The sequence below is a fragment of the Sinocyclocheilus anshuiensis genome, unplaced genomic scaffold (genome assembly GCF_001515605.1).
Source record: "Sinocyclocheilus anshuiensis isolate Anshui unplaced genomic scaffold, SAMN03320099.WGS_v1.1 scaffold782, whole genome shotgun sequence".
Taxonomy (NCBI): Eukaryota; Metazoa; Chordata; class Actinopteri; order Cypriniformes; family Cyprinidae; genus Sinocyclocheilus; species Sinocyclocheilus anshuiensis.
Window position 1 is genome coordinate 2,341,171 of NW_015546111.1, and position 11,406 is coordinate 2,352,576.

An 11,406-nucleotide genomic window follows, 5' to 3' on the forward strand; every position below is an offset into this window, starting at 1 on the left:
AAGCGACAACGGTGTACCAGTTCTAATGCCATGGCGAAAGTTTCCCAGCCTCAGAGGAGACAACAGGGCAGTGGATTTATTGATTAATTTACTGTATATTGCTGCTGCCACACAGATCTAAAATAAACATGCAATTTATTTCCCAGCTGTTTACCTTCACAGTCATAACCGACTGTTTTTGTAACTTATGTGTTTTTTTTATGTAAATTTGTGTGTGAATGAGAACTTAGTTTAGTACTTACATGCTGTGACAGCCGCTTTCTGTCCGTGTGCTTCGGATGTGTGCACTCAGAAAACCGTATATCAGAAGTTTAAACTAATATGGTTTAAAATGCATGATTTCAGCGCGATTAAACATGATAATCAGAACCAAAACACATGTTTTTTAGCAGGTAGGAGCTGTAATGGCGCAGCTCTATTCTGGAAAAGGGGGCGGGGAGCAGCAGCTTATTTGCATTTAAAGAGACATGCTCTAATACAGCGTGTTTCTGCATCCACTCAAAATAGGCATTTTGTTACATTCTGGGGACCTCTGAGACTTATATTACATATTGTAAAAAGGGGCATAATATGTCACCCTAAGTCTTTGTTTTCCACCAAGAGACCATTTTTTCGTGAATGAAAGTGAACGTTTAAAGTGAATTTGGCAGAGTTGGTAAATAATAAAGGCGTTAAATTATTATAATTGTTTAAAAAATTTAGGGTTTTATTTTTATTTTATTTTGGTGGGGGGGGGGGCTCGTCTTTGTCACCTTTTTCACCCATGATGAGTTTGCATCTCTGATATGTATATATATATATATATATATGTATACATTTAATTTTTGCTTGTTTTCATGTTCTACAGCTTATGGGAAGGAAGGAGTGAAATTGAATTTTGTCGATCGGATCTTTGTCGGAGAGCTGACCAGTACGATAATGTGTGAAGAGTGTGAACATGTAAGAGTTTCTCATATGTAATGTACAATGTCCACATGCAAAGCCAGATTGCTGCTTTATATATTTTTTTACATTTTTTACATTTTACCTTATTTGTATATTTGTATAGTTGTATTTTTATATTTAATCTGTATCTATCTGTATTTATGTTCTACTGTTAGTGTTATCTGTATGCACCAAGGGTCTGAGAGTAACGCAATTTCAATTCTCTGTGTGTATGTGCTGTACATGTGGAAGAATTGACAATAAAGCAGACTTGACTTGACTTGAGATTATATAATTCACTTTTTTTAAACAATTTTATTTAAAATAATTTTATTTTTTTATTAAAATTCTGCATTTTAAATGTTACATTATTTTAAATGTATACTATTAATGTACTGTATTATAAACTGTATTATATTACAATATAATATAATATGTGATGTGTAGAATATATAATATGTAATATAAAATTGGTTTCATAATGTATGTTTATTAATTTTTTTATTTATTTTAATAGAGTGACTGCTAATTGTACTAATTGTAATGGTAACATGCTTATATGATTCACTCCTAGATTTCCACAGTGAAAGAAGCCTTCATTGATATTTCCCTTCCCATCATAGAGGAAAGGGTGAGACCAGCCTTAATTTATTGTTCGACAATTGTAAAACATCTGTTCCTTTATTTTATTTGCATGTAATATTCTGTCCATGCGCTAAATGTGCTGAGTTGTCTTGAATCGAGTGATGTCGTTTGTCGGTTTTCTTGCCCAGATCTCTAAGCCCACAAACCCTGCTAGACTAGGGAAAAGTGGGAGGGAGCAAGATGGTCTGGCCTCCCATGATGACTCATCAGCTGCCCACTCACACACCAATCGAAACAGCCGAAGGTTAAGTGGACAGGTAGATGGAGCCATTATTATAAAAGAAGCATTGTTAGTTCTTATACACTAGTATTCAAAAGTTTTCAAAAGTTTGTAGTCTGTAAGATTTTTTTTAATGTTTTTGAAAAAAGTATCTTATGCTCACCAAGGCTCCATTTATTTGATCAAAAATACAGAGTACAAACACTAATATATTTTTAAATATTACAATTTAAAATAACTGTTTTCCATATATTTTAAAATGTAATGTATTCCTATGATGGAAATCTGATTTTTCAGCAGCCATTACTCCAGTCTCCAGTGTAACATGATCATTCAGAAATCATTCTAATATGCTGATTTGGTGTTAAAGTGCCCCTATTATGCCATTTTGATTATTGCCTTTCATGCAGTGTGTAATGTAGCTGTATGTGAATGTAAACAATCTATAACGTTGTAAAGCCGAAAGTGCATGATAAATAAATTTATTGTCTCCCAAAAGAAAGAATCGACTCTGAACAGCCTAAACGAGTAATCAGTACTCGTCTACACGTCACTGGGTAACACATTTGCATAATGACCGCCTATGTTCTACATTGGCCGGCCGTGAACAACTTGACCTACCCTCAAACACTGTAGCTTGTTCATGTCGAGAAGATGCTATGTCTTGTTCTGTGAAAGTAAATTCGTTTTCACTTTCACTTCTGGAAGTTTAGGCTGCAAAGAATCAGTGGTTAAAATTCATTTTTTCCCACTGTACCACAGCAGCACAACTCCAATCTTTTTTTTGTGTTCCTGCCATTTTACAACTGCTTTACGACTGCTTCTCTAATCTCGGGGAGTTCAATGTGGAATTCACAAAACGCTTGTTCTTTAAAATATGGCTCAGTACCCAGTTTATTTGGACCAGCTGTCTACACTGAATCACAACCTGCAAGTATGATAAATAATATATGTTTATAATTTCTTTTGAGCATTCAAAATACAGAGCTTTGGCAGTGGGCGTATCGTTTCAAACACGCACTGTATGCGGTAGACCAATCACAACAAGACTGGGCCATCTGACCAATCAGAGAAGAGTAAGCTCACGGAAAGGATGTCTTGTTTGGTTCGATTTAACCAAACTCAAGTTTGTTTCCCCCTTGGTGTGGATCTTTTGGGCAGGTGTGAATACAGCAATCGCACTCGGGTGTGGACCAAACAACCGCACCGAGACCCAGCTGAAGAGGTGGTCTCAGTCCGGTTCCAAACGAACACTGGTACGCTTGAGAATTTCTGTCCAATGAATGGATGACCTTAGCACACGTGTGGTTTTGTTTACAATTTCAGGTTCACTTGCAAAAAGGGTAGTGTGAAAGCGAACCAAACCAAACAAAAAAAAATCTACATTGTATTTGGTCCGGACCAAAGCAAGTGAACTAGCGGACTTTCCTGGTGTGAATACACCCTGAATCTTAAAACTGCTTTGAGTGAATTGTTAGAGAATTGTTGAAAAATGAGGTGAAATTAAATGCATATATTAAATGCAAGGAAAACAAAAGTGTTTTTTGACCTTGCATGCATGTAAACCTATTGTGGGAGACTCCCAAAACAATATTAGGAACCTTAAAAATGGCATAATATGGGTACTTTAAAAAACATTTATTATTATCAATGTTGAAAACAGTTGTGCTGCTCAATATTTTTGTGGGAATCATGATACAATTTTTACAACATTTATAAAAGATTTTACTGTTTCTTTTAATCAATTTAATGCATCCTTGTAGAATAAAAGCATGAAACTTCACTGACCTCTTCCTTGTAGTGTATGTTCTTCCTTGCTTCATTTTTAATATTACGTTATGTTTGTTTGTGTGTTGATGCGCTCAGAAGCTGCAGGGTCGCCATTCGTCCACTTCTCATGATGAAAGAGGTGCAGATTCGGTTTCTAGCCGACAAGAGGAGGAGCTCTTTGTGGCGGGGCGTGGCCTGGCCAGTTACCGGGCGGATACGATAGGCAGCCAATCAGACTGCAGCGAGAAGGATTCCAACCTGCAGGACAGCAGTAACGATGCGGACAGCGAGGCCTCAGAGAGCGAATGGTCTCCTCGGATCCCATCTGTGTCCAGTCATAGTAGCACATCAGATAAAGTCTCAACCACCGCAACTTCAGCCTCAACAGCACACAATCCAAATCTAAAACCTAACCTAAACCCAAGTCCCACTCCCTTAGCTTCCATTAGACCTCAGCAGGGCGGCGCTGTAGAGCAGCTTGTCAGCGCTGTGTCCAAGCTGGGCCTGGTGCACACTTCCACAGACACTCTACCTGTCAGTCACAGCCCAGAGGAACCCACCGAAATCCGGGAGAGAGACCGTCAGCACCATCAAGGGGCCTTCCAGGCTCTCTGTCACAGTTACACCCCCAGCTCTAAAGAGTGTTCCGTACAGTCCTGCCTGCATCAATTCACATCCATTGAGCTGCTGATGGGCAACAACAAACTACTTTGTGAAAACTGCACTGAAAGGAGGCAGAGACCGATGAAGAGGAGTGGTATGTGGTATATATAATTTGTTTGATCAAAATATAGTGAAACTGATGTTGCGAAATATTACTACAATAAAAAAATTAAATAGTTTTGTATTTTAATTTTAAAATATTAAAAAAATATATAAGATGTAATGTATTCCTTTGATGGCAAAGCTGAATCTATAGAAATTCATTTCAATCTGACAGTTTATGGACTATATATATATATTTATTTTTTGATGGCTGATAAGCATATGTTGATCATCACATGTTGCATCGTATTTATGTATGTTTCAGATAAGAAGGCTGAGAAGGTGTACACCAGTGCCCGTAAACAGATGCTTATCTCGGCACTTCCTCCAGTGGTCACTCTTCACCTTAAACGATTTCACCAGGTCTGAATCCTCAGTATACGGCAATACGGTGGGGGGTGGGGGGGATCATATAATCAAGTTATAGTCTTCTTATGTGATGGCACAATGATTGACCTTTCTTTATCTTTGCAGGCCGGGATGAATCTGAGGAAAGTTAATAGACATGTGGATTTTCCTCTTTTGCTAGACCTGGCACCTTTCTGCTCTGTCACTTGTAAGGTAGTGATTGGAGTTATAAATATCAGTAAAGACCAATGATTTATGAATCCGTGTACAGTATTGATTCAGTATTTATATGTGTGGCAGAACCTCGGTTCAGGAGAGCGTGTGCTTTACAGCTTGTATGGCATTGTGGAACACAGCGGATCAATGCGAGGTGGGCACTACGCAGCCTATGTGAAGGTCCGCACCCCCCAGCGTAAACCTGAGCTGCGCCGGAACCAGTCAGGTACAAAGCCGCCCAAACAGAATCCAGTTTCCATGTGCTCATCAATACGTTTCTTTGCAGCTGGTTCTGAAAGGCCTGAAAAACCTGTAGGTAAACAAAGGGTTGTCTGCATCTCGGCATTGGACCACAACCTTGAAGACGCGGCTTGTTTAGAAAAGGCCAAGTGGGATTTGTTTGTTGATCTATAGATGTGTTCTTCTCCACTCTCTACTCAAGGAAAGAGCCTACCTTTCAGCAGCGTTTGGAACAGAGTAAAAAGCCCATGGAGAGCTGTGAGAAACGATTGTACAGACTCGGTAGTTAACCGTTGCAGTGCACAGATTGATGCTGAATTGTTGGTTATAATGAAGGCTACACAAGCTCTAAAAGACTCCTCGAACTGAAGCAGGGGTTGAAAATCTATTTTGCCTCTGTGTCTCCATGCGTTTTTTTCAGTCACCTTTCTTGTGTTTTCATTTTAGGACTGTTTAAAAGGCAAAAGTGCAAAATCGTCAAATCAGTAGGGATGTGTAAATAGCTCCTGTAGTATGAGGAGGATTGATTCTAACAAAAATATTGATCTAAAGTGTCTCAAACAAGTCCTTTTTATTTATTCATCATGAAAAGCTTTGAAATTGAGAAAAAAAGTAGATCGCTCTACAGGAGACAGAGAAACATCATGTGGTGTTATTTTCTCTTTAATAAAAGCAAAGCTAAATGTGGCATTTTATTAGAATAGTTTTAGGATTGATTGTGTTCTGTAATTATTATTTAATAATTAATTGTATTATTAATAATTGATAAATATGATAATTGGATGTCTTGAAGTTAAGAACCAAATTATTGATTTCAAATATAATGTTAAAAGGCTATAAATACTCAAAAATCAAATAATCAAACAAAAATAGAGTTTAGGAAAACAATGCCTGATGAAGGTCACATGGCCAAAATGTTGCATTAAAATATGATTTGCAGGCAATTGCAGTGTGCAGGATTCGTCTGTTTCTATTAGATTATTTGCGTTTCTTTATTCATACACACCTATATCTATGATTTGCTTGGAGTTGTGGTTGCATTTTATTTATGTCCTAAAAATGAAAGAAAAAATGAAATAGGCCTATTTAATAAAATATTAGAATTATTTTAAATACACATTAGTTACACATTACTTTGATTGATACACATTTAATTTCAGCGTGTACAAATATGATTACAAGTTTAATATTAGGTGTGATTAAAAATGACAATTAATAATTTTTTGTTAAATAAAATTTGAATCAGCCCAACTCTATATATTTTTGCATACGGTATTGCATTGTATGTTGCATGCATTGTTTTACATATACAAAAGCCCTTGTTGTTTTTAAATAATTTTCCACTTAGTTGTGTTTGATGATGACAACTGATGACTAGTAGCACAATCTGGATTTTTTTGTGGATGTTCCTCTGAATACCAACATCTCTTTGTTTTTTTTAGGTTCCAGAGAGGCCAGCTCAGCCCCACAAGGTCAGTGGGTGTATGTTAGCGACACCAGTGTACAGACTGTACCGGAGTCCAGAGTGCTGAACTCTCAAGCTTATTTACTTTTCTACGAAGAACTGCTATAGAGCCTGACGAGCACGTGAATGCAAGATGATCCAGATGAATGCAACAGGCAATATCAGCTCAGACAACAGCGAGCACTTACTGCATGACTATAATACTGTATTTTAATGTACGAAGGATTCCATATACTAAAAGCTTGGTCTTACGGCTCAGTCATTACTCAAGGTGACCTGAATTAAAATTGGGAGCCATTATAATTAATGTAAAATAATATTCTGAATTTAAGTTATTAATGTTTTACAGCTAATATTTGAGCTTAACATTTATTTTTTGGGTGTTCATTTTGCAGGAGAAATTGCCAAAGAGAAATTTAGGATTAATATGTATATAATATATAATATGAGAAGGAGGACTGTGCCAAAACAGACTATAACCTCTGTTGTGAAAGGGAAACCCAGCACAATATGCATCTGTTGCTTTCAGAGCCATTTAAACACATCATATCCTGCCCTGGATCACACAGACACGTGCAAACAACGTCATCATTTACTTGGAGACCATTTTACATTCACAAAGTTGCTTGACAAGAATATAAAACAATTGCAATTTGTTGATTTTCATTTATTTTTACGTTAACACATTTAACTTTGGTTTTGCTAGATCAAGACTAATTTTCAGAATGTTTTTGAATGTATCAATAGTTTGATTCAAAGGATAAAAGTTGGCCCTCCTTTACATTTTTATGACTTTATAACAGATATTTCTCAATATCTACTGGTTAAGAAGTTGGTGCAATATTCCTAGACTTTGCCTCATTCCTAATTTTTCTGTTTCAGAACTGAATATGAATGGAAAACTATTTTTTATTATTATTTTCCCCTCATGACTTCTGAAACTACAGTGCCTACAGTTTATGAGGTCTGAGATTGTTTTGCATGTCTTTTGTAAAGTATTCAATTCATACAGGAGTATAAAGAGAATGGTATGTGTATATACTGATTAGAAATATACATAATTGTTGTTTGTAAACATAATTGTATGTAAAATATGTACAGTACTATTTATTCTGTTTACTGGGCAGATATTGTAACACCATAGATTTGTGTGGTGTATAAGGCTTCAGGGTTCCTCAGGCTGTTCTTTTGCTTGAATTTTGTGAACAAAATCCAGTATAAATCATTTAAAATGATCCTTTAAAATACAGTTAGTTGAAGAAAACCTTTGAGTGGGGTTTTTTTTTTTTACTTTATTTTTTTGACAGATTTTCTATTTTAGTAAACATCAAATACAGAACATAACAAAACCAACAACAAAACGCATGATCACAAAAGAAAGCAAGAGAGAGAGAAAAAAAATCAGCTACCAACAACAGTTACTTAAGGTCTTACAAGAAATCAAGAACCACATTGGGAGGGCTTCTCTTGAGCCAACATTTAGTAACCGCTTTCTTACATGCAACCAAAAGGGTCTTCAAGAGGTAATTATCACTTTAGCTCAAACCCTCCAGAGTAACTCCTAGGAACATAGTAGAAAATGACATCTATGTTAAAGGTCCCCTGAAATGCTTAGAAACACGCAGCGTTACTCTGTGTTGACGTCATTTTAACTGAAAAGTGTAGGGGCAGGCGCTTCGGATTCTAGAGAGCATTTGATTGGACAGAAAGTTTGATGAGAAGCTGAAGTACGATGTGACGTCAAAAAAAATCGTCGAGCCGTTTTGGCGAAGTGATGAACTGCAAGCTTTGAATGCTTATATCTTCTAAATGCGAATTCTGTCACTGTTTTGGAGCACACTGCCTTATAGATAACCTTAAGACTAACATATTGATACTAACACCCAAAAAACTTTAATTTTGATTTCATGGGGACTTTAAAGCCTACTACCCTGGACATTAATTGTCCCGCCCTTACCCACAAAGGCTGAAACCTTTGAGGGTTTGAAATGATTTCATTTTGTTACATAGTAATGCTGAATTGTTTTGGGGTCCCTGGGTGCCTTGTCTCTCTTTCTCTTTCTGGAGATGTTGTAGGCCATTAGTATCCCCTGTCGCCACAAATCCCAGGATGCCATTTTCACTCTCTCCTTGGCTGAAGATTTGGCGTGACGGGTGCAAAGGCGTGCTGTTTTAGACCATGTTGCTGACTGGTGAAGAGGAGGTAGGTGTGAAATCAGAAAAGGGCAACGTCTGAAACAATCGTGTCCGCCTCTCCTCATTCCATGACATTCGAATCAAGCTGTTAGATGGTTATCAATTACAACCGAGTGTAAAAACAACAAGAGTGTGCAATCTTTGCAAAGCATGTCTATTTTTAAAGCAAGGCTGTCTTTCAGGGACGTTGTGCGATTGTTAATGTGAGGTAATGATAGGATGTGTTTCCCTCAGTCTGAACTGACAGAGAAACCTGATCTGAGGGACGGGTGGAGCTGCTTTTGCCTTCGAAAGAACCCGTTGAACGTGAAGGGAGACATTCAGGCCTCATACCTTCAGGGCAGACATAACAAGTGGTTAGAAATGATGCTTGTTATCTTTTTTGACCCAGGTTTGTCTCTGGATTACTCTACAGCATGTAACCCGTTCTGTCACTCTTTCAAATGTGATTCTGTTTTTGACACGAGTCTGAGGCTGGGTGAATTATATTCCCTCTAACTGGACACCATCATGTATGATATGAATCGGTATGAAGGATAGGATATCAAAACTGTACTTAAGTAATGGCCATCTCATTTCTTGGTTTTGAACCAGCCCTGTATGCATTTATCGGCTATTATGTGTTGAAGATGCCAGAGAAGATATCTGAAATGTCTGGTATATCCAACTCTGTCGTGCTTTACAATTCTTGGTTTGGTGAAGGTTTGTCCTCAAAATTCCTTCATTCCACACAAGCTTCAGTAGCAGTGTGGTGTTGAATTGCTCAATGAAATATCAACACAGTGTCTTTGAGACTAAATTAAGAATTAAAAAAAAAGTAACCGGAGTACCTAAAAGAAAAGATTATTACATTACATTCTTGTAACAATATATGTCTAGCGTGTTCATTGCCATGGGAACTGGTTCAGAATTCAAACCCTCAAGCATCCTCCTTCAAATCATTTTTTATTTTTTTAATAGTTTCTTTAATCTGAGCAAGACTTGGCTACTTTTCCTAAATTTGCCACCTGAACTCACACACACACACAAATGGACTTGATTGTCTGAAACATGCTACTTGCTATGTTTATTGTTTATTCTTACCTGTTTGGTACCATTTTACTTTTTTAAGTTATTGGAATTGAATTTATTATTCCTTTTGTTAGAAATAAATTGTTACTCTGTCTCCTACTTTGTCTTTTCCTTATAACATGGTCAGATTTGTCTGTAAGCATATTTTGGAATCTTTGTATAGTCTCACCCAACACAATTTTATTTATTTTTTTAATTCTACAATTTTAACGTGATAAAATCTAAAACTTTATAGATTTCAGCCTATATGGAGCCATTGAATACTACAGACAGGGGCGTAGCGTCTTGTATGCAGGTGCATATGGGCCCGGGCCTATTGTGGGCCCGCCGAGCCGAGGGGGAACCTTTAATTGAAACGAGGGAATGAATAGAGCCCTGCACGGGCCCGGCCCGTCCAACAGCTTATCAGAATATTCTTGGCCTGAGCCTGACCCAAGCCCGTGTCTTCTCTCTCTCTCTCTCTCTCTCTCTCTCTCTCTCTTTTCCCCTTTACACAGCTGCTGTTGCAGCAAATAGGCTAGTCCAGTTTTGGTTTTTAATGGCAAAGTGTTTATATTTCTTTTCGTTTCTTAAGTTAATTTAGAAATATGTTTTATGTTTGTTAAATTCAAGTTGTTGTTTTTTTAAAGTAACGATCAAGCGGCCAGTGGCGGACTGAGTTGAGCATATATGTTTGATCAATTTAGCCTTCTCAAATCAACATGACTTGACTAAATAAAATCTATAGACATAAAACACCATGCAATTCACAATATTAATTAAAAAATTTAACCTAGATAAATGTGTGCTGTTAGACGCATATACAGTCGTTTGTGCGGAGAGTGGAAGCTGAAGCGTGCTTTGCAGGACATGGAGGTGCCAGCGCGATCACTTGCATTTTTGTCTTACAGTTTTTTTGAATTGCTAAAACACTAAACCTCAATCTCTGAACCAAATTCTCACTAACTTAAACCAATTTGTCGAATAAAGCACTCTTTCTGCTAAACCTTAAACACGTTCAGGCAGTTAGGCTCTATTTGCAAATCTCATGCACTCTTTTTGCAAAACACTACACATTCTAAACACATTCTCATTCACTGAAACACTTATCACACTGTGATGCATTTGTGCTGCTAAATGCTAAACACAAGCAGCAAAAGTTAAACACAACTAAAGCACAGTTGTCATCGTTTACACTCAATGATTCAAAATTGTTCACACTTGTTTCTAATAATATGATCAAACCAACTGTACAAAATATGAGCCAGTTCAGAGTGCACAAGTGGCACAGGTGACTGAATGATGATATGAACCATAGATGGAAACAATCTGAGAAGGAGAGGAGGAAGAGTACATGTAAGAAGTGGAGGATGAGAGGATGGAGAGAAAGAGTAAGGTTTAGAGAGTGTTATCAAGGCTGGATCTGTCCGACCAGAGGTTTTTTTTTTTTTCTCTTTGTCTAGCAAAAAAGATGACATTACTTGTGATGTGGACAAAGTCTTCAGGCTGGACTCAAGCACAAAGACATGATGCTGAGACAGAATGAGTCTCTCATTGACCCTGATTT

At 37.2% G+C, this 11,406-nt stretch overlaps 1 protein-coding gene across 2 annotated transcripts in view; it reads left to right on the forward strand.

Moving 5' to 3' along the window:
* Positions 1 to 7,813, forward strand: part of usp45 (ubiquitin specific peptidase 45) — a 42,898-nt gene extending 35,085 nt beyond the window's left edge. For both annotated transcript variants that reach the window (XM_016502544.1, XM_016502545.1), the window contains exons 11-18: positions 848 to 939; positions 1,499 to 1,555; positions 1,698 to 1,826; positions 3,656 to 4,316; positions 4,590 to 4,687; positions 4,799 to 4,885; positions 4,973 to 5,114; positions 6,571 to 7,813. In XM_016502544.1, the coding sequence (XP_016358030.1) occupies positions 848 to 939; positions 1,499 to 1,555; positions 1,698 to 1,826; positions 3,656 to 4,316; positions 4,590 to 4,687; positions 4,799 to 4,885; positions 4,973 to 5,114; positions 6,571 to 6,701 (1,397 nt within the window). In that variant the 3' untranslated portion in view covers positions 6,702 to 7,813. The remainder of the gene's footprint in view (positions 1 to 847; positions 940 to 1,498; positions 1,556 to 1,697; positions 1,827 to 3,655; positions 4,317 to 4,589; positions 4,688 to 4,798; positions 4,886 to 4,972; positions 5,115 to 6,570) is intronic.
* Positions 7,814 to 11,406: the final 3,593 nt, after the last annotated feature.